This window comes from Lithobates pipiens, unplaced genomic scaffold (genome assembly GCF_037356315.1).
Source record: "Lithobates pipiens isolate NorthernLeopardFrog02 unplaced genomic scaffold, aLitPip1_a1.2 Scaffold_1, whole genome shotgun sequence".
Lineage (NCBI taxonomy): Eukaryota > Metazoa > Chordata > Amphibia > Anura > Ranidae > Lithobates > Lithobates pipiens.
The window spans coordinates 201359603-201378633 of record NW_027507685.1 but is presented as its reverse complement, the minus strand read 5'-3'; the positions used below and the strand labels follow the sequence as shown (position 1 = coordinate 201378633).

General features: G+C 41.6%; 1 protein-coding gene across 1 annotated transcript in view; it reads left to right on the top strand.

Moving 5' to 3' along the window:
• Positions 1 to 15216, top strand: part of NCCRP1 (NCCRP1, F-box associated domain containing) — a 32342-nt gene extending 17126 nt beyond the window's left edge. Inside the window, exons 3-6 of the mRNA XM_077480059.1 lie at positions 1433 to 1529; positions 4314 to 4409; positions 7284 to 7422; positions 13047 to 15216. Coding sequence (XP_077336185.1) covers positions 1433 to 1529; positions 4314 to 4409; positions 7284 to 7422; positions 13047 to 13202 — 488 coding nt within the window. The 3' untranslated portion in view covers positions 13203 to 15216. The remainder of the gene's footprint in view (positions 1 to 1432; positions 1530 to 4313; positions 4410 to 7283; positions 7423 to 13046) is intronic.
• The last annotated feature ends 3815 nt before the right edge of the window (positions 15217 to 19031 follow it).

Sequence of the window (19031 nt, the reverse complement as noted above, 5' to 3'; positions counted from 1 at the left end):
TTCCTTACCCATTAACCACATGCCGACCAGCTGCCACAGTTGTCTGCAGCAGAATGGCACGGCTGGACGAAACTACATTATATAACGTCGCTTCGCCCTGTGGCCACTGAGTGCCCATGTCGCTTCACCCTGAGTGCCCCCTCCCGCTCGCTCCCCGAGCCGTTGCAAGTGCCCAATCACCGCCAGGCTCCCGCAATTGCCGCTGATACACGGAGAACCGGGATCTGTGTGTGTGTAAAGACACAGTTTCCAGTTCTCTGAGGGGAGAACAGACAGATCATCTGTTCATACAGAGTATGAACAGCGATCTGTCATCTCCCCTGCACAGTCCCCTCCCCCTTCAGTTAGAACACACACTAGGGAACACCTTAACCCCTTGATCACCCATTAGTGTTAACCCTTTCCCTGCCAGTGACATTTTTACAGTAATCAATGCATTTTTACAGCATTGATTGCTGTATTAATGCTAATGGTCCCACAAATGTGTCAAAATTGTCCGATGTGTCCGCCATAATGTCACAGTCCCAATAAAAATCACAGATCGCCGCCATTACTAGTAAAAAAAATAATAATAATAAAAATGCCATAAAACTATCCCCTATTGTGTAGATGCTATAACTTTTGCGCAAACCAATCAATATACGCTTATTGCGTTTTTTTTTTTTTTTTTTACCAAAAATATGTAGAATACATATTGGCTTAAACTGAGGAAAAAAAATATTTTTTATATATTTTTCAGGGATATTTATTATAGCAAAATGTAAGAAATAATGCATTTTTTCGTTTCTCTCTTTTTGTCATTTAAATCGAGGCGGTGCCGAATCGCAAAAAGTCCTCTGGTCAGGAAGGGGATAAATTCTTCCGGGGCTGAAGCGGTTAAGGATGATACATTTTTACCAGTATAAAAGTGAAGAATTCTTTTTATTGAGGGTGTGTCTGTACTTTTTATTTACATAGCTACATTATGTTTCACAGCACTTGGGGTAATCATGGAATAGACAAACAAGAGTTAACAATAGAATAAGCAATGAAGAAAAAAAGGGCTATGACCACAAGAGCTTACAATCTGGGGAACATGAGAAGACACCTGCCTATTACCTATTGACTGCACACCATTGAAATACCAAGCCTGCCAATGCTGACCCTCTTTTGAAAGTGCTAGTAGCCTGGCTGTCATGTTAAGCTTGATGTTTAAACTACTTTATAAATCACTGTCACAATACACATATGCAGATAAGAATGCTTGCTTCACTTGTTGCATACTTGTTCCAGGTCTGAATGTATTGAAGCCGGAGGACCAGCATGATAGGCTGACAGCTAACATTTTCAGAGGGAGAGGTCAGCAATGGCAGATCATGTGCCTCATGCATGACAATTTTATAAAAGACTGAGCACCTTCCTGATTTCTCTCTCTTCATATATATCTCTCCAGGAGATTTTACTGGTTGGCAGATAAGTACAGAGGAGATTCCGGTCGACAGGAGCAATATCCCACCTGGGGTGGTTGTGTGTTATCTGCCTATCTACAGGTCAGTATAGGTAATTGCCAAATACAAATATTGGCATTATTGGCAACTGAAATCTGACCTATTTGTCAAAATATTTGCCAGCATGCTGACAATTTTCAGTTGCTCAAGAGCCTGCACCTTCTGAAAAAGTGACTTTTTTTTTTCTTTTTATAAAAATTCATGATGAAACTAATCTTGAAACGTTCTCATTTTTCCTGTCCATGAGAATTTTCTATCCTTGGAAAACTTAAACTGTTAGATCTTGAATCACATATTATTTGTAGTGTACAGATGAACATTTCAGCATGTCTGTTACTGCGTGGGCTACACATATAACTGCACTGACACCTCGTGGTCAAAAAGTGGTACTGCAGCATGCATTATTTTTATTATTATTATACAGGATTTATATAGCACAGTTTTTGCAGGGCTTTACAGCATGAGGGCAGACAGTACAGTTATATCATTATTATACAGGATTTATATAGCACAGTTTGCGCAGCACTTTACAGCATGAGGGAAGACCGTTCAGTTACAATACAATTCAATACAGGAGGAATCAGAGGGCCCTGCTCATTAGATCTTACAATCTAGGAGAGAGGGTCAAGTGATACAAAAGATAATAACTGTGGGGATGAGCTGATAGAGAAAATAAAAGTACAGTTGATAGGTGGAGGCAGGATAGACTTCTCTGAAGAGAAAAGTTTTCAGGGTAGTGGATAGAGTTGGAGATAGTCAGGCAGGTTGGGGTAGGGAATCCCAAAGGATGGGAGAGGCTTGGGAAAAGTCCTAGAGGCGAGTATGGGAGGAGGTGACAAGGGAACTAGAGAGTAGGAGGTCTTGGGAGGAACAAAAAGAATGATAAGGTTGGTATTTTGAGACTAGGATAGTGATGTAGCTGGGGGCCAAGTTGTGGGATGGCTTTGTAAATTGTTGTTAGTATTTTGAAATTAATTTGTTGGGTAAGTGGAAGCCAATGGAGGGATTGTCAGAGAGGGGTAGCAGATGCTGAGTGGTTTGTAAGGTGGATGAGTCTGGCAGAAGTATTCACGATGGACTGAAGGGGGGATAGTCTATGTAAAGGTAAGCCAATGAGAAGGGAGTTGCAGTTGTTGAGGCCAGAGATAATCAGGGAGCGAATTAGGAGTTTTGTCATTGGTTAGGAACGGGCGAATTTTGGAGGTGTTGCAGAGATTGAGGCAGCAAGCACCCTTGCATGCGGGTAAAGTTGTTGGTTGTTCCATTGATCATTATTAATAATAATACTTATTGCTAATAACAATAATAATATTACGTATTATTAATTATTATTATTATTAGGGTTGCACGGATACTGAGTATTTGCACAGGTATCGGTACTCCTGCAAATGGGTTCTTTGAGCTGTCAGTGGGTCTCCCCTGTTGACAGCTGAAGTGTTAAAGAAGTCCGGTAATTGGAGCTGTCGAAAAAAAAAAAGCAGCCGGCAATGTTTATTAACAACATTGCTCAACTACTGAAACACTAAAATAAAAAGATACGTTGTTTCTTTTTGAGTCTTTCTGTTTCTTTATCTGCAGATCAAAGAGATGAACTAATGTTCCTCTGTTTCAACCCTTAATTTACTCTAATCAATCTTAATTAACTCAGTATTCTCCTCCATTCTTTTTTTTCTAAACGATAAACAATTAAAACTTTTTTTGTTTGCTTTGTTAGTGAATGTTTTTATACATATATATTAACATATATTTACACATTTCACATTGAAAAAGCGCAAAATTTAAAAAAAAATCGATTTATTTAATTTATAAATAACTTTTCAATGCTTTGTACCATTGCTGACAGCTGAAGTGAAAACAAAACAGTTGCGGTAGGTATCGGTAATTGGTATCGGCGAGTACTAAAAAAAAAAAGTATCAGTACTCGTACTCATTGTAAAAAAAATGGTATCGTGCAACTCTAATTATTATTAATAATACTTATTGCTAATAATAATATTAAGTATTATTAATTCTTCTTCTTCTTCTTCTTCTTATTATTATTATTATTATTATTATTATTATTAATAATAATAGTAGTAGTTGTTGTTATTATTTTTTTCATTGTAATATTATTATTATTTTCTCTCTTGGCTGGCATGTTGACCTTCTTACTCCTCTTACTCGCTGTCCCTGAAGAAATATACAGGAAAGAACTTCTGACTGTTCTGTTCTGTAGACTTGTTCCAGGTCAGGGACTTGGGCTGGACTCACACCTATGCATTTTTTACGCTTTTTGCATTTTGCAGATTCGCACTACAGAACGTGTTCCATAGCAAACCATGTTACATGATCTGTAGTGCAAATCTGTAAAATGCAAAAAGCACTAAAAATGCATAGGTGTGAATCCAGCCTTACAGAGTACTGAAACCAGAGGGTCAACTATTAACTAGCAAGCAACTAGCATTTTCAGATGAAAGTCATCAGTGAGGCCGGATTCACACCTATGCAGTTTTAGTGCTTTTTGCATTTTGCAGATTTGCACTACAGTCCATGTAACATGGTTTTCCATGGAACACGTTCTGTAGTGCAAATCTGCAAAATGCAAAAAGCACATAAAATGCATAGGTGTGAATCCAGCCTGACAGCCCCCGCTATTTCATGTTAATTTTGTAGCTTTAGTCTAAAGTGGTGCTGTTAGCAAATGGTTAAATCTCTCAGTAGCATGAAATAGCTCAGATTCAGTCCAATTATTGCTTCACTAAAGATCATCAAATGTACATGAAGAAATAAACAGCAATGTGAGAAAATCACCTTCTGTTTTCACTGACATGTGCCCAATATCTGCAGTTGGTGTGTGAAGGAACAGATGGTGGACCTGCTGTCTGAAGGTCTCTGGCCTGAATTGCTGGACTCCTACCAACCCAATATCTACGTCTTGGACTGGTCAGTATATTAGAGGGATACAAACATCATAAAACATACACCCATTGTATATTTTAAGTATATTAAATGTATTGCTTACATTTTTTGTTGTATTTTTGTTTTTTTGTTTATGTGTTAATTTCTTAAATGTACCGTGTTTCCTCAAAAATAAGCCCGGGTCTTATATTAATTTTGGCAACAAAAGACGCAGTAGGGCTTTTTTGCGGAGTAGTTCTTGCCATGCAATGTGCTGTCTTCTCTCCCCCTCTCTCTCCCTGCCTGACATGAATCCCCAGTGTGAAGTGAGTTAAAATGCTTGTAAAATCCTATAATCCACTCTATTACAGTAGTATATAATGTACAATGTATGTGAAAAGGAAAAAAATCGCACTACTACTTTAGCGCAATTTTTTTCCTTTTCATTTCTACTTGTACTATACTTCACATTTAATTGCTGCTTTTGGACTGGTTCATCCAATTAATTTAATTATATTTATTTGATTAGCGCAGTTTTTTACCTTTAGGCCCCTTTCACACTGGGGCATTTTTCAGGCGTTACAGCGCTAAAAATAGCTCCTGTATAGCACCTGAAAAAATCTGGCCCCTTTCACTCCAGTGTGAAAGCCGGAGGGTTTTCACACTGGAGCGGTGTGCTAGCAGGACGGTTAAAAAATTCCTGCCAGTCGCTTCTTTGGAGCGGTGAAGGAGCGGTGTATTCACCGCTCCTAAACCGCTCCTACCCATTGAAATCAATAGGGTAGTGCGGCTATACCGCCGGCGCTTTGTGGGCGGTTTTAACCCTTTTTCGGCCACTAGCGGGGGTTAAAACCGCCCCGCTAGCGGCTGCATACCGCCGATAAAACAATGATAAAGCGTCGCTAAAAATAGCGCCGCTTTACCGCCGACGGCGCTCCCGCTCCAATGTGAAAGGGGCCTTAGGCAAATGGGCGTACAGGTACGTCCCTTTAAATTTGCCACCTTCCGGGCGCATGCCCACTGCACGCTGCAGGATCGTGCAGGTGGGTCCCAGGAACTTGATGTTCTCTGGTGGCCCGTGATGGTGGTGTGGAGAGGTAGAAGAGGGAGATGCCTATGTAAACAAGGCATTTCTCCATTCTGTTTTGTGCTCTGACAGAGATCCACTGCTCCCTGTGATCAGGAGCAGGGATCGCTGTCATGTCATAGGTAACCCCCCACAGTTAGTATCACTCCCTAGGACACACTTAACCCCTTCACCGCCCCTAGTGGTTAACGCCTTCCCTGCCAGTGTCATTTACACAGTAATCAGTGCATTTTTATAGCACTGATCGCTGTATAAATGACAATGGTCCCAAAATAGTGTCAAAAGTGTACAATGTGTCCGCCATGATGTCACAGTCACGATACAAATCGCAGATCACCACTATTACTAATAAAAAATAATAATAATAAAAATGCCATAAAACTATCCCCTGTTTTGTAGACGCTATAACTTTTGCGCAAACCAATCAATATACGCTTATTGCGATTTTTTTTTTACCAAAAATATGTAGAAGAATATTAAGGAAAAATGTGTTTTTTTATATATTTTTGGGGGATGTTTATTATAGCAAAAAGTAAAAAATATTGTTTTTTTTTTTTTCAAAATTTACGCTCTTTGTTTATATCGCAAAAAAAAAAACGGCAGAGATGATCAAATACCACCAAAAGAAAGCTCTATTTATGGGGAAAAAGGATGTCAATTTTGTTTGGGTGCAATGTCACACAACCGCGCAATTGTCATTTAAAATGACGCAGTGCCGAATTGCAAAAAGTGTTCTGGTCAGAAAGGGGGTAAAATCTTACGGGGCTGAAGTGGTTAAATAGAGCAATCACTACAAATGTATCATACAATTACTAGAAATTTAAAAATGTGAAAATTTCTAAGGGTTTATATAACTTGAATCGGGGCAGAGAGGCCTACACACATGTACTGTGTCCCAGCTTCAGAGTGTTCTTGACACTATCAAATACTAGTTGCCCATACTTGTCTTAACCACAAGGTGCCGCCATTTGATGTGGTTATGTGCATTTAGAAGCTGGGAGACAGTGTGGGAGGTCAGGAAACTGACCGGGTGGCAAATGTGAGGGTGAAATCAAGTTAAATAAAAGGAAAATATAAACAGATTCATTTTAGATAGAGTGCCGAGGGCTTATAACCTCTGAGGGGCTGTTATTGTTGTCTGTGTCCCCATTAGGGCAATTCTTCCTCTCTATTTGGCTTGGTGACCACTATCACTGTGACTGAAAGTGATGAGAAATCCAAGATTTTGAGTTGTCACCAGATCAGGAATGGAGGGCAAAAGTTCCATTGGGGACACTTGTGTCTGTGACAACTGTCTCAGTGATTTTAGGTTCTGCGATGGATTCCTACAGCAAGAATCTGTGCCTGAAATCACGGGTGGTTCCAAACAGCTGCAGCCTCTCAGCTTGTAAAAAGAAATGACAGGCTGACAAGAGCTGTGTCTGTCTGCCGATCCTCACATGTATCTGCACACCCTGCGGCTAGGAACAGATGGCTTAGTGGTTAGTATGTCTGTCTTGCAGCATTGGCATCCTTGGTTCAAATCCTGGTCAGGACACTATCTGCATGGAGTTTGTATGTCCTCCCTGTGCATGCTTAGGTTTCCTCCCACACTTCAAAGACATGCTGGTGGGTTAATTTACTCCAGTATGCGCATGCATGCATTGACTAGACTGCAAGCTCCTTGGGGGCAGGGGCTAATGTGACTGTACAGTATGTAAAGCACTGTGTAAATTGTAGGCACTATATTAATACCTGTAATAAATTAGGCATCTCTTGGTGAGGATGTTCTGCTCTGTGCACTTCATTGGATATGTAATAAATTCTGTTTCTCATTGATGTTTGCTCTACAGGTATGAGGATAGTAAGCTCCACAAACATGTGTATGAACTGCATGTCAAGTTGCTAGCAGAGGACAAGACGACAGTGCTTTCTCATCTGGACCTGACTCCAGAAAACAGCATGAGCGGGCAGCCTGAGGGATGGAACATGGTGAGAGCAATGAAGTGTAGAGAAGAGCCTACTGCCTTTTCTGTATTAAATACACTATATGGTTAAAAGTATTGGGATGCCTACCTTTACACGCACATGAACTTCAATGGCATCCCAGTCTTAAGCCTCGTACGCACGATCCGTTTGTTGGCCAACCGAGCGTCTGATTTTTGTCCAAAGGTTTGTGCCAGGAATTTGTCTTGCATATACTAATGGTACACAATTGTCGGTCAACAAACAGGAATGTAGTGACGTACTATGAGGTCTTTCAGCTCTTGAGCGCCACCCTTTGGGCCCCTTTTGCTAATTTCATGTTTGGTGAGCATTGATTTCGAACATGCGTGTTTGTACTTTCGACTTTTGTGTGACGGACATGTGTATTGACATCACAAAAATAAGACAACAGACCGTTGTCCACCAAAAATTTACTAGCCTGCCATCCAACATTTGTTGGCCGAAAGTTGGACAACAATTGTCATAAGGAGCGTACTAACAGTCAGATTTTAGGACAACGGTCTGTCAACAGACAATCCCCTGCCAACAATCTGATTGTGTGTACGAATCTTTATTCCGTAGGGTTCAATTTTGAGTTGGCCCACCCTTTGCAACTATAAAAGGCCCATACACATGATCGGACTTTTTGAAAAGAAACATGCAAATTAGCTGTTTTAAGGTAACATCCAACCGTGTGTACACTCCATCGGACAAACTTTTTCGGTTTTCATCTGACTTTTGTTGGCTGTGCAAACGCCAAACCTTTCGACAACATAAGTCAGATGGAGCAAAGTCCAATCGTTGAGCAGAAACCCATCGGACTTTACAAAAACCCATGCTCAGAACCAATGCAAAAGATCAGACAACAATACAGAAGTTGACCAAAGGTGGCGGTAAAGAGCAGAAAAACCATGTGATTTGGTGAAAGTTGGCTGAAAAAGTCAGATTGTGTGTATGCTTAACAAGTTCAGGGCCAACGCCCTTAGTACAAAAGTCCATGGGAAAATTTGTATAAAGTCGTGTGTATGAGGCTTAACAGCTTCAACTCTTCTGGGAAGGCCGTCCACAAGGTTTAGGAGTGTGCCTATGGCAATGTTTGACCATTCTTCCAGAAGTGCATTTGTGAGGTCAGGCACTGATGTTGGACAAAAAGGCCTGGCTCGCAGTCTCCACTCAAATTCATCCCAACGGTGTTCTATCGGGTTGAGGTCAGGACTCTGTACAGGCCAGTCAAGTTCCTCCACCCCAAACTCACTCACCCATGTCTTTATGGACTTTGTTTGTGAACTGGTCCAAATCATTTAGTGGAGGGGAGATTATGGTGTCGGGTTGTTTTTTAGGGGTTAGGTTTGACTCCTTAGTTCCAGTGAAGGGAACTCTTAAAGAGGAAGTAAACCCTGATGGGTTTACTTCCTCTTTTTTTCCCTGCAAAGGTAAAGCATAATGGACTACTATGCATCGCATAGTAGCTCATTATGTGTCACTTACCTGACACAGGAGCCAGCGAAGTCGCCGCTGTCCCCTGTAGTCCGCCGCATCCATCTTGCTGGTGGCGTCTCGCAGCTCCGCCGAATGACAGCGGCGAAGCCGCGATGACGTCACTCCCGCGCATGCGCACGGGAGTCGCGTCTCGCAGCTCCGCCGCTGTCATTCGGCGTAGACAGCGGTGCCCATTTTCGGGCAAATATCTCCTAAACCATATAGGTTTAGGAGATATTTCTTGGACCTACAGGTAAGCCTTAATCTAGGCTTACCTGTAGGTCAAAGTGGTTTGTAAGGGTTTACAACCACTTTAAGGCGTCAGCATACCAAGACATTTTGGACAATTTCATGCTCCCAACTTTGTGGGAACAGTTAGGGATGGCCCCTTCCTGTTCCAACATGACTGCGCACCAGTGGACAAAGCAAGGTCCGTAGGAACTTGACTGGCTTGTACAGAGTCCTTTCCTCAACCCGATAAAACACCTTTGAATTGAATTAGAGCGGAGACTGTGAGCCAGGCCTTCTCATCCACCCCAGTGACTGACCTCACAAATGCACTTCTGGAAGAATGGTCAAACATTCCCATAGACACACTCCTAAACCTTGTAGATAGTCTTCCCAGAAGAGTTGAAGCTGTATTGGCTGCAAAGGATGGGCCAACTCAATATTAAACCCTATGAACTAAGACTGGAGGGCCATTAAAGTTCATGTGCTTGTAATGGCAGGTGTCCCAATACTTTTTACAATATAGTGTATGTCCCTAAATCATAGATAGCAACCTCTTCCTTTTACATAATGCATATTCCTGCTATCCCTATTTTGGCTGAACATTCCTAAATTGTAGACCACTCAATGGGAACGGCATACATATTTTTCAAAATATTATCATAGTGTATGGGGGGAGGGGTTTTAAAAATAAAACAGGCAGGATTTTCATTGTAAAAGCGACATAGTATAGGGTGTATTTATTTATAAAAATTGCATACCTGTTCATTCGTTGAAAAAATTGCATGTAAATTCGTTCTGTGCTTAAGGGAAAAAATCTAATGTTTAGCTATATCATCTGCAGTTCGAATGTGTAAATGGGTAAAATACCAAATTATGGCCACTAGATGGCGCTAACCACCATAGGAAATATGTATGCTCCTCAGCTCCATCTTGTGGCCATAATGCAGTATCTTCAACATTTACACTTTCAAATTGCAGAAAATACAGCATAGCCTGATTGTAAACATTTGATTTTGACCCAATCACACAATGGATTTACAGGCAGTTTACGTGGAGAAACAGTTTTGTAATTTTTTTTCATAAATACAACTCTATGTCTCTAATGGAGTGGTCATCAACACTGTCCTCAGGGCCCACTAACAGGCCAGGTTTTATGTATTACCTTGGGGAGATGCAGACTAGAATACTGCAATCACTGAGCAGCAAATGATATCACCTGTGATGTATTTCAGTTATCTTGCAAACCTGGCCTGTTAGTGGGCCCTGAGGACAGGGGTGATGACCACTGCTCTAAATCAAAAATATTCAGAGAATCCCAATGTAAAATGTCAGCATCTGTAGGGATGAATGAACTCATATGCAGGCGTGGGAGTTACTTCATCCCCATGTGACCAATCAAGATACCAGAAGATCCTGAACCCAGAAGAAGACCAGATACATTTTTTAGCACCGGTGAGGAATCTCTTGGATGTTGCATCACTGGAGTGGAGGTGAGTATATACTGTGGTTCCACTTTGCAGACTTGAGACTTTTACATTTCGGGATATGTATTCACATATGTGGCATAAAAACTATGGTCCTTGAAGCTCTTTAGCCAATGATATTAAAGTGTACGTTCAGCCAAAACTTTTTTTGTCGTTTTTGCATAGAGTGGTAAAAGGATTTGAACCCCTGGAAGGTTTTTACTACTATGTAGGGCTCCATAAAGCTCATGAAACAGGTTACAATTTGACTGTACAATTACCTTTAGATCTACAGGCAATCTACAATGTCGTTTAAGGGCCTGCTACATTGCATAAATCGATTCTATTGTTTAGTTAGGTCCTCCTATTACATAGTTTTGGTAAATCTAAAGTTGATTGTATAGTCAGATTATAATGTGAATGGTGAACTTTACAGAGAGGAACAATCTCTAAGAGCAACACAGAAAGAAATAAGTGCCACTTTGGGTTATTGAGATGGAGATGATCACTTTGGGTTATTGGGGTGGAGATGGTCACTTTAGATATTGGGGTGGGTGGTGGAGATGGTCACTTTGGGTTATTGGGGTGGAGATGGTCACTTTAGATATTGGGGTGGGTGGTGGAGATGGTCACTTTGGGTTATTGGGGTGGAGATGGTCACTTTAGATATTGGGGTGGGTGGTGGAGATGGTCACTTTGGGTTATTGGGGTGGAGATGGTCACTTTAGATATTGGGGTGGGTGGTGGAGATGGTCACTTTGGGTTATTGGGGTGGAGATGGTCACTTTGGGTTATTGAGGTTGAGAAGATCACTTTGGGTTATTGAGGTGGAGATGGTCACTTTGGGTTATTTGGGTGGAGATGGTCACTTTGGGTTATTGGGGTGGAGATGGTCACTTTGGGTTACTGATGTTCAGAAGGTCACTTTGGGTTATTTAGGTGGAGATGAGTAAGTCTAGAGTTGAAGCCCCCAGACTGTAATATTCAAGTCCAAATTTAAGTTTATTCCATTAAGGCCCCTTTCACACTAGGGCAGTGGGTGTGTCGGCGGTAAAACGTCGCTATTTTTCGCTGCGCTATTCGGCCGTTAGCGGGCACTTCCACCCTCGCTAGTGGCCGAGGAAGGGTTAAAACCACCACAAAATGCTGCTGCAACAGCACTATGCTAGCGGTACATCCGCTCGCTCCTTCACTGATCCAAAGATGCTGCTAGCAGGACTTTTTCTAGCGTCCTGCCAGTGCACAGCTCCAGTGTGAAAGCCCTCGGGGCTTTCACATTGGAGACAAAGCAATGGCTCTTTTTGGGCGCTTTGTAGGCACTATTTTTAGCATTGTAGCTTCTGCATAGCGCCACCAGTGTGAAAGGGGTCTAGCTAATAGTTTCACAATGTGCAACACAGAAAGAAATAAGTGCCACTGGAGATGGTCACTTTGGGTTATTGGGGTGGAGATGGTCACTTTGGGTTATTGGGGTGGAGATGGTCACTTTGGGTTATTGGGGTGGAGATGGTCACTTTAGATATTGGGGAGAGGGGAGAGATGGTCACTTTGGGTTATTGGGGTGGAGGTTGTCTCTTTGGGTTATTGGAGTGGAGATGTTCACTTTAGATATTGGGGAGGGGATGGTCACTTTGGGTTATTGGGGTGGAGATGGTCACTTTAGATATTGGGGAGAGGGGAGAGATGGTCACTTTGGGTTATTGGGGTGGAGGTTGTCTCTTTGGGTTATTGGAGTGGAGATGTTCACTTTAGATATTGGGGAGGGGATGGTCACTTTGGGTTATTGGGGTGGAGATGGTCACTTTGGGTTATTGAGGTGGAGATGGTCACTTTAGATATTGGGGAGGGGATGGTCACTTTCGATATTTGGGGTAGGGGGAGGGGAGATGGTCACTTTGGGTTATTGAGGTTGAGATGGTCACTTTGGGTTATTTGGGTGGAGATAGGTAAGTCTAGAGTTGAAGCCCCCATACTGTAATATTCAAGTACAAATTTAGGTTTATTCCATTAACTAATAGTTTCACAAAGCCAATGTGTTTTGGGAGCTGTACTCCACTCCACCTTCATCAGGGGTACATAAAACGGTGTTAAGTGCCAGCGTGGGGGGGGTCCAGGCAATCTCTTCTGGGAGCTGGGGAGGGTCATGGCTGGCTAGCTGGCAGTGCATGCACCAGTTTCCAAATTATAATACACAGACGGGCACATCCACTGCCAGCCATTTAAAATCATGTAACTAGCTGGATGTGGCCCACGGGCCATCGTTTGGGCCTCCTACTCTACAGAAAAAAAAAAAAAAGAAGAAAAGTCTGGATATACAAACACTTTAAAGGTGAATTCTGGTTCATTTTGCTGAGTGTATATTTAGAGTTATTGTTATAAAACCCATGCATAAGTCATTTTTGATGTGCTTTCCACATTTTAAGGATAGTAGACTATGATCATCTCTTTATGTTTCAGGTGTCTCATATATTTAAGTCCTATGGACCTGGAGTTCGTTATATTCATTTCTTACACAAGAGTAAGGACCTGTCAGTGCTGGGATTTCACCGCACGCGGGTAACTGACAGCATTTTATTTGTCCAACTAAAAGAATGTGGCGAGACTGGAGAATGATGAAAGATGGGGGACGATATAGAGACCTCAGAAGAGTCATGTGTCACAGTCATCTCATGTTCAGTAATGGGGACACAATGTTGTCTTATCCTCATTCCTCAATAGCTTTATGTACTGGAGATACGTGGTGGTTGGTGCTGCGTCCGGTTCCTCTGGTTACAACAAGTGCAATATATTTCAGCAAGCGATTCCACTGAAGCTGATATGTGAAAACGAATGCAAAATTAAAATGTATAGCTGTCTTATTTAGGATTCCAAGTACCTACAATACTTTAAAACCTTTAAACCCTACCCTGAATGTAGTGTCCCAGACCCATATTTACATAATGTTCTGGCTGCTGGAGCTATCTCTACCATCCATCCCTGGAGTACAATAGAGACAAAGGCTCTGTGCTGAGCTATTTAGAGTGAATAATGGTCAGTCTGACGCTGAACTTGTGTCTCCCAACTACACATGAGGGCTGGATTGATGTCTACAGCAGCCATAGCTGTGGTAGACATGGCATATAGACATGGGTGAGCTGCAGTCTTCTAAATAGAAGCTCCTGATGATAAACTTGAACACCAGGCAAACACATATATGAGTTCTGCTTTTCAGCCAGTGTTGAGATTTGCACAGCTCCGTTACACAGCAAAGTCAGGTTGGTGACTTTTTCTCTGCTACAGTTTAAGCTAAACTCCAGGGATATGTTTTGCATATTAACATTGGGCCAGCTTTGATATGCAATATGTGATACCTGATAAGCCTCTGTTTAAGTTCTAAGTCAATGTAGTAGCCCAAGCTACGCCACAATATTCCTTGTACCAGGCCAAACACTTGCCCTTCTGCATAATAACCACAGGGTGGAAGAATGTCTTGCATTTGTTTTTTATATGGAAAGTGTTCTCTGTTAGGACACCGCCCCTTCCCTCAACCTAGTCCAGTGATGGTGAACCTTGGCACCCCAGATGTTTTGGAACTACATTTCCCATGATGCTCAACTACACTGCAGAGTGCATGAGCATCATGGGAAAAGTAGTTCCAAAACATCTGGGGTGCCAAGGTTCACCATCAGTGACCTAGTCCAACTCTCACAGTGCCATGGTGGGGCATGTTTGGAACAGTCCCTGGGACACCCCTTAGTCCAAGGGCAGCCGCTCGAAATGGCACCTAGAAGATCATGACCATTTACTGCTTAGAGGTAGATCATGTATTAAATATGCATATTTACTTTGGACAAAGCTGGTCCAATATAAATGTGCAAAATATATGAACGCTGGAGTTCAGCTTTAAGCAAAACAGGTCACCGCTCATCCAGGCTTTCATTGGACAGTGAAGTAGCCACATAAGATTAATAATCTCATCACTCTGCTCTCTCCTCCTGCCAGCACATGTGCACACCTTAACTATTTTGTGCTATTTTGAATGAAAATATAGGTACTTTTTAAAACATCAGACCACCAAAGCAGGTTTGAATTTAGTGTGGTTGCCGGTGATTTGAATTCTGCTCAGTTGTTTTTTTTCATCCTCTGCAGGCTTTGTAAGAAAGATCTTTGATTTAATATATAAATTTGTTAGTTTATATTGCAGTACCTAATTTCTGGAGTTACCAAGAAATATAAAAATCATGCATAAAAGTAAAACCTAAATATTTGGGCAAGAGCTGATAAATGGGAGTATTTTTTGGAAAACCAAAACGTGTTGGTGACTTTCTTTATTGTCCTTTTGACTGTACTGGAATGCAATTGTATCCAGACTATTGAACAGTGATACGGAGCTTCAAATCTTCTTCTGCCAACCAGAAAGTATCGGCTTTATGAAGCCCCTTTGCCCGCACTTGAAAGTTGATGTCTAGCGCTGGCTTGGTGTTACGGTTACTCCTCTTATTTTTTTTTTTCTTTTGCACTGGTTTTCATAATTAATCCCCAACAATCAAAATATAACATGTCAAACTGTTATTATTATTATATTTTAATTGGTTGTATTGTGCTGTGTTTTAACAAGGTTCTGAAATAAACAATATACAGTAGAGAATTTGATCTTTTTAAAATACATTTTGTATTATGGCTAAATAAACAATATTGAAAGAACTCTGAAATATGTGCAAGAGCGGCCATCATAGGAAGCACGGGGGCTTAGTGGTTAGCACTTACTGTAACTTGCCTTGGAGAACGCAGTGCGATTTATATGCGTTTTCAATACATTTTATTAGAAAGCAAATCTGATCTCTTTAACCACTACAATACAGGGCACTTTCACCCCCTTCCTTCCCAGCCCAATTTTCAGCTTTCAGCGCTCTAGCGCTTTCAGTGACAATTGCGCGGTCATGCTACACTGTACCCAAATGAAATTGTTATCATTTTGTTTGCACAAATAGAGCTTTATTTTGGTGTTATTTATTCACGACTCCGTTTTTTTTTTTTTGCGATATAAGCGCAAAAAAAGCGGAAATTTGGGAAAAAAACAATATTTTCTTTTTTCTATTTGAAAAGAAATCCAATAAAATCTAATTTTGTCATAAATTTAAGCCAAAATGTATTCTGCTACATGTTTTTGGTAAAAAAAATTCCGTTAAGTGTATAATAATTGGTTTGTGTGATCACGGACATATGTACGCAAATGATCATGTACATATGTGTGCAGGTGATCACGTACATATGTGTGCAGATAATCATTGGGACATGTGATTTTAGTGGGACATATGTGGGGGACATGTTTTTATTATTAGGGACATGTGTTTTTATTATTTGGGGACATGTATGTTTTGGGGACATGTATGTTTTGGGGACATGTGTGTTTTGGGGACATATGTGGGGACTGTGTTTGTACTGTGTGGTGTGTTGTGTGTTTACACTACACTGATGATCAGTGAGTAAAAAGCTGTAAAAAGCAGCCCATACTCACTGATCATCAGCCGGCTGCAGCGTTCTGCTCTCCTCTCCTCAGCGGTGACTTCCGTGTGAGGAGAGGAGAGCCGATTGCCTAGCAACCGGCTGTTTGTTTACCTCACATGACGGCCGTGATTGGACACGGCCGTCATGTGATCAGGAGGGCCAATCACAGAGCCCTCCTGCCGATCTGAGATGTGCCGTGTCCGGGTGACACGAGCACATCGGGATCGCGCCGCTGCGCGGGCGCACGCGCGCGATCCCGCTACTCCTGAAGGACGTTCCAGAACGTCCTATCAGGAGTAGACGGCTCCCACCTGGCCGTATATATGCATTGGCCGGGTGGGAAGTGGTTAAAAACCAATACATTGCAAAGTTGGCCATGGTCTACACAAGGTACTCCTAGGGTTGCCACCCTTCAGGGATTCACCCTGGACAATCTGGGTTTTGAATCGTGTGTCCATGTTTCAGACCTTCTGAAACCCGGACGCAATATTTTGAATGGACTGTGGCTCCCCATGTAACCAAGTACCCCAAACTCAAGTGCATAGGTGTGCACACGGGCCTCTCCCCCAGGTGGGGAGAGAGGGCTTGATCTGCTCCTCCACCTGCCCCTACCCCTCTGTCTGCCCAGTCACACTCCGATCCCTGCCGTTCTGTGCCTCAGGAGAAGGATGTGTGGGCTAGAAGTTTGAATTTCAGCAACTCTGCTCAGATACATTGTGGATGAAAGGGGTCGATGCCTGAGCCTCCACCCTCGGGTGAGTGAGCTCACCTTCCACTGTTTGTGGTTGAAGTCTCCCTCCTCCCTTCTCTCTTCTGCCTCCAAGCAAGTGAGTACAATAAGGTAAGGGGTGCCCTATGGACTCTGATGTAAAGGGGGCTTTAAGGATTCTAATTTAAAGGGGAATTCTGGGAACTCTGTGAGTGGGAGGTTTGATGAGCAGAAACCCCCTTACATCAGAGTTCCACCTTACACCAGAGTCCTTAAAAAAAATTGCTGTGCCACTAAAGTGTTCGGATTTGGCTTGAAGAAAGGGTGGCTACCCTAGGTACTCCTACAAATGTTTTATTTTTTTTTCTCAAATCTTTTATTTAAACTGAAGACAAGATCCATAGAATCAAAGCATACATGTATAGTAAATCATTATATAACATCATATAAGAAAACAAAGGCAAAAAACCCTTTGTATTACTAGAGTCCAGACTGCACAATGCAGTATATCTCTGCAAAACATAACATTCTATCTAAGCAATGATGAGAGGAGGCCATTGTAGGAGGCGCAAAAATAAGAAAAGACTTCATGAATCTTGCCTCGACCCGGTTTCTGTTTTTCTTTAGTCAAAAAAACAAGAAGGTGGAGCCGTAAGGATACGGAGAAGAAGTAGAAGAAGAAAAGAGTAATAATTTGAAAGGAAATGAGGAGAAATGACGGGGAGAGAGGGTAAAGGGAAGAAGGAGGGGGAATAAAAGGGCATGGATTCACAGAGTGCACGAGAAATATGAGGTTCAGTTAATTATTTCTGTCAGAATTCATATGTCTCACATGAGAAGTTTAAAATATATTCAATCGGCAGTATCGCTTTCAAAGAGAGCCTGTCCCTCGTCAGAGAAGACAAACAAGTTCCCTAAGGTCCAAGTTTTGGAGTATCGGCCGTGTTGATGTCTTGATGAAAGCACAAGGTCTTCCATTTTGTTTATTTTCTCTACTTTTCTAAGCCCCTACAAATGGTTTTATACTATCATTGACTTCTGTTAGACTATAGGGTAGTGATGGCGAAACCTTGGCACCCCAGATGTTTTGGAACTACCCTTCCCATGATGCTCAACCACACTGCAGAGTGCATGAGCATCATGGGAAATGTAGTTCCAAAACATCTGGGGTGCCAAGGTTCACCATCACTGCTATAGGGTTTTCATAAACGTGCATCAAAGTCCTGCATGCTGCATCATTGATGGGCTTTCAGAAAAAGTACTGTCTAATAGAAGTCAATGGGAGGACACCAAAAACCATTTGTAGGAGTACCTTGTGTGGACTATGGCCAACTTTGCAATGTATACATTTTTAAAACATTCAATTTTGCTTACTAATAAAATGTTTCTTTTTTTGTCCATTATCAGCCTCTGATGCTCCACATTTAAAGTTTAGGTCAAGCCAATACTTTTTTTTTTCTTAGTTTTGAATAGAGTTTGAAGCGTTAGAACCTCTATTTGGCTTTTACTACCATCTGAGTCACCGTTAGATATTTCCCATATAAATCTCTGTCTAGTAAGATCCATGGATTGCTGTATGAACCAGACATAGCTTATAATCCTTTCCAACTCTATCCAAAACAAAACAAAGGACTTGACATACACTGTAAAGTCTACTTCAGCCTTTTTTTTTTTTTTTTTTGGAAGTGTTACCATCTCTGTCAAGTTTTTATTTCTGTCTGTGACCCTATTGGAGAATTTTTCCCCACTTCCTGCCCCTGCAATGCCCTTACAAGGAATTAGGACAGCAGTTGTCCCTTGGAAAGGAAAGTACAAACATCTATGCGAACATCATCAGAAGTTCTAACTCGTTGTTAGTCTACTAAAAATTAGTCTTTGTGTTTGTGTACCCATTGGTGAGTTTTCCCATCAATTTCTGCCCCAATATGAAGTAGGAGGGCATCTCTTTAATAATAATAATAATAATAAGTAATAATTGTTGTACTTTAACAAACAAAAAAGCTCACACTCACCCTCACCTATTTTCCTGGGTCTTAGTTGCCCAATTACCCCAATCAACTCCTATTTTGAATGTTTACCTTACTGATAGACAGAGAAAGGACAATTCTGAATTTTCAGAGGAGAGGATTTATTTGAAGATTCAAAGGATGAATATCATTATACAGAAGGCAGCTGGATGGTGGACCTTCATGCCGTCTTAGGGGCTCCTCTTGTCCCAGAAGGTTCTGTAGACTTTCTCTGTTCTC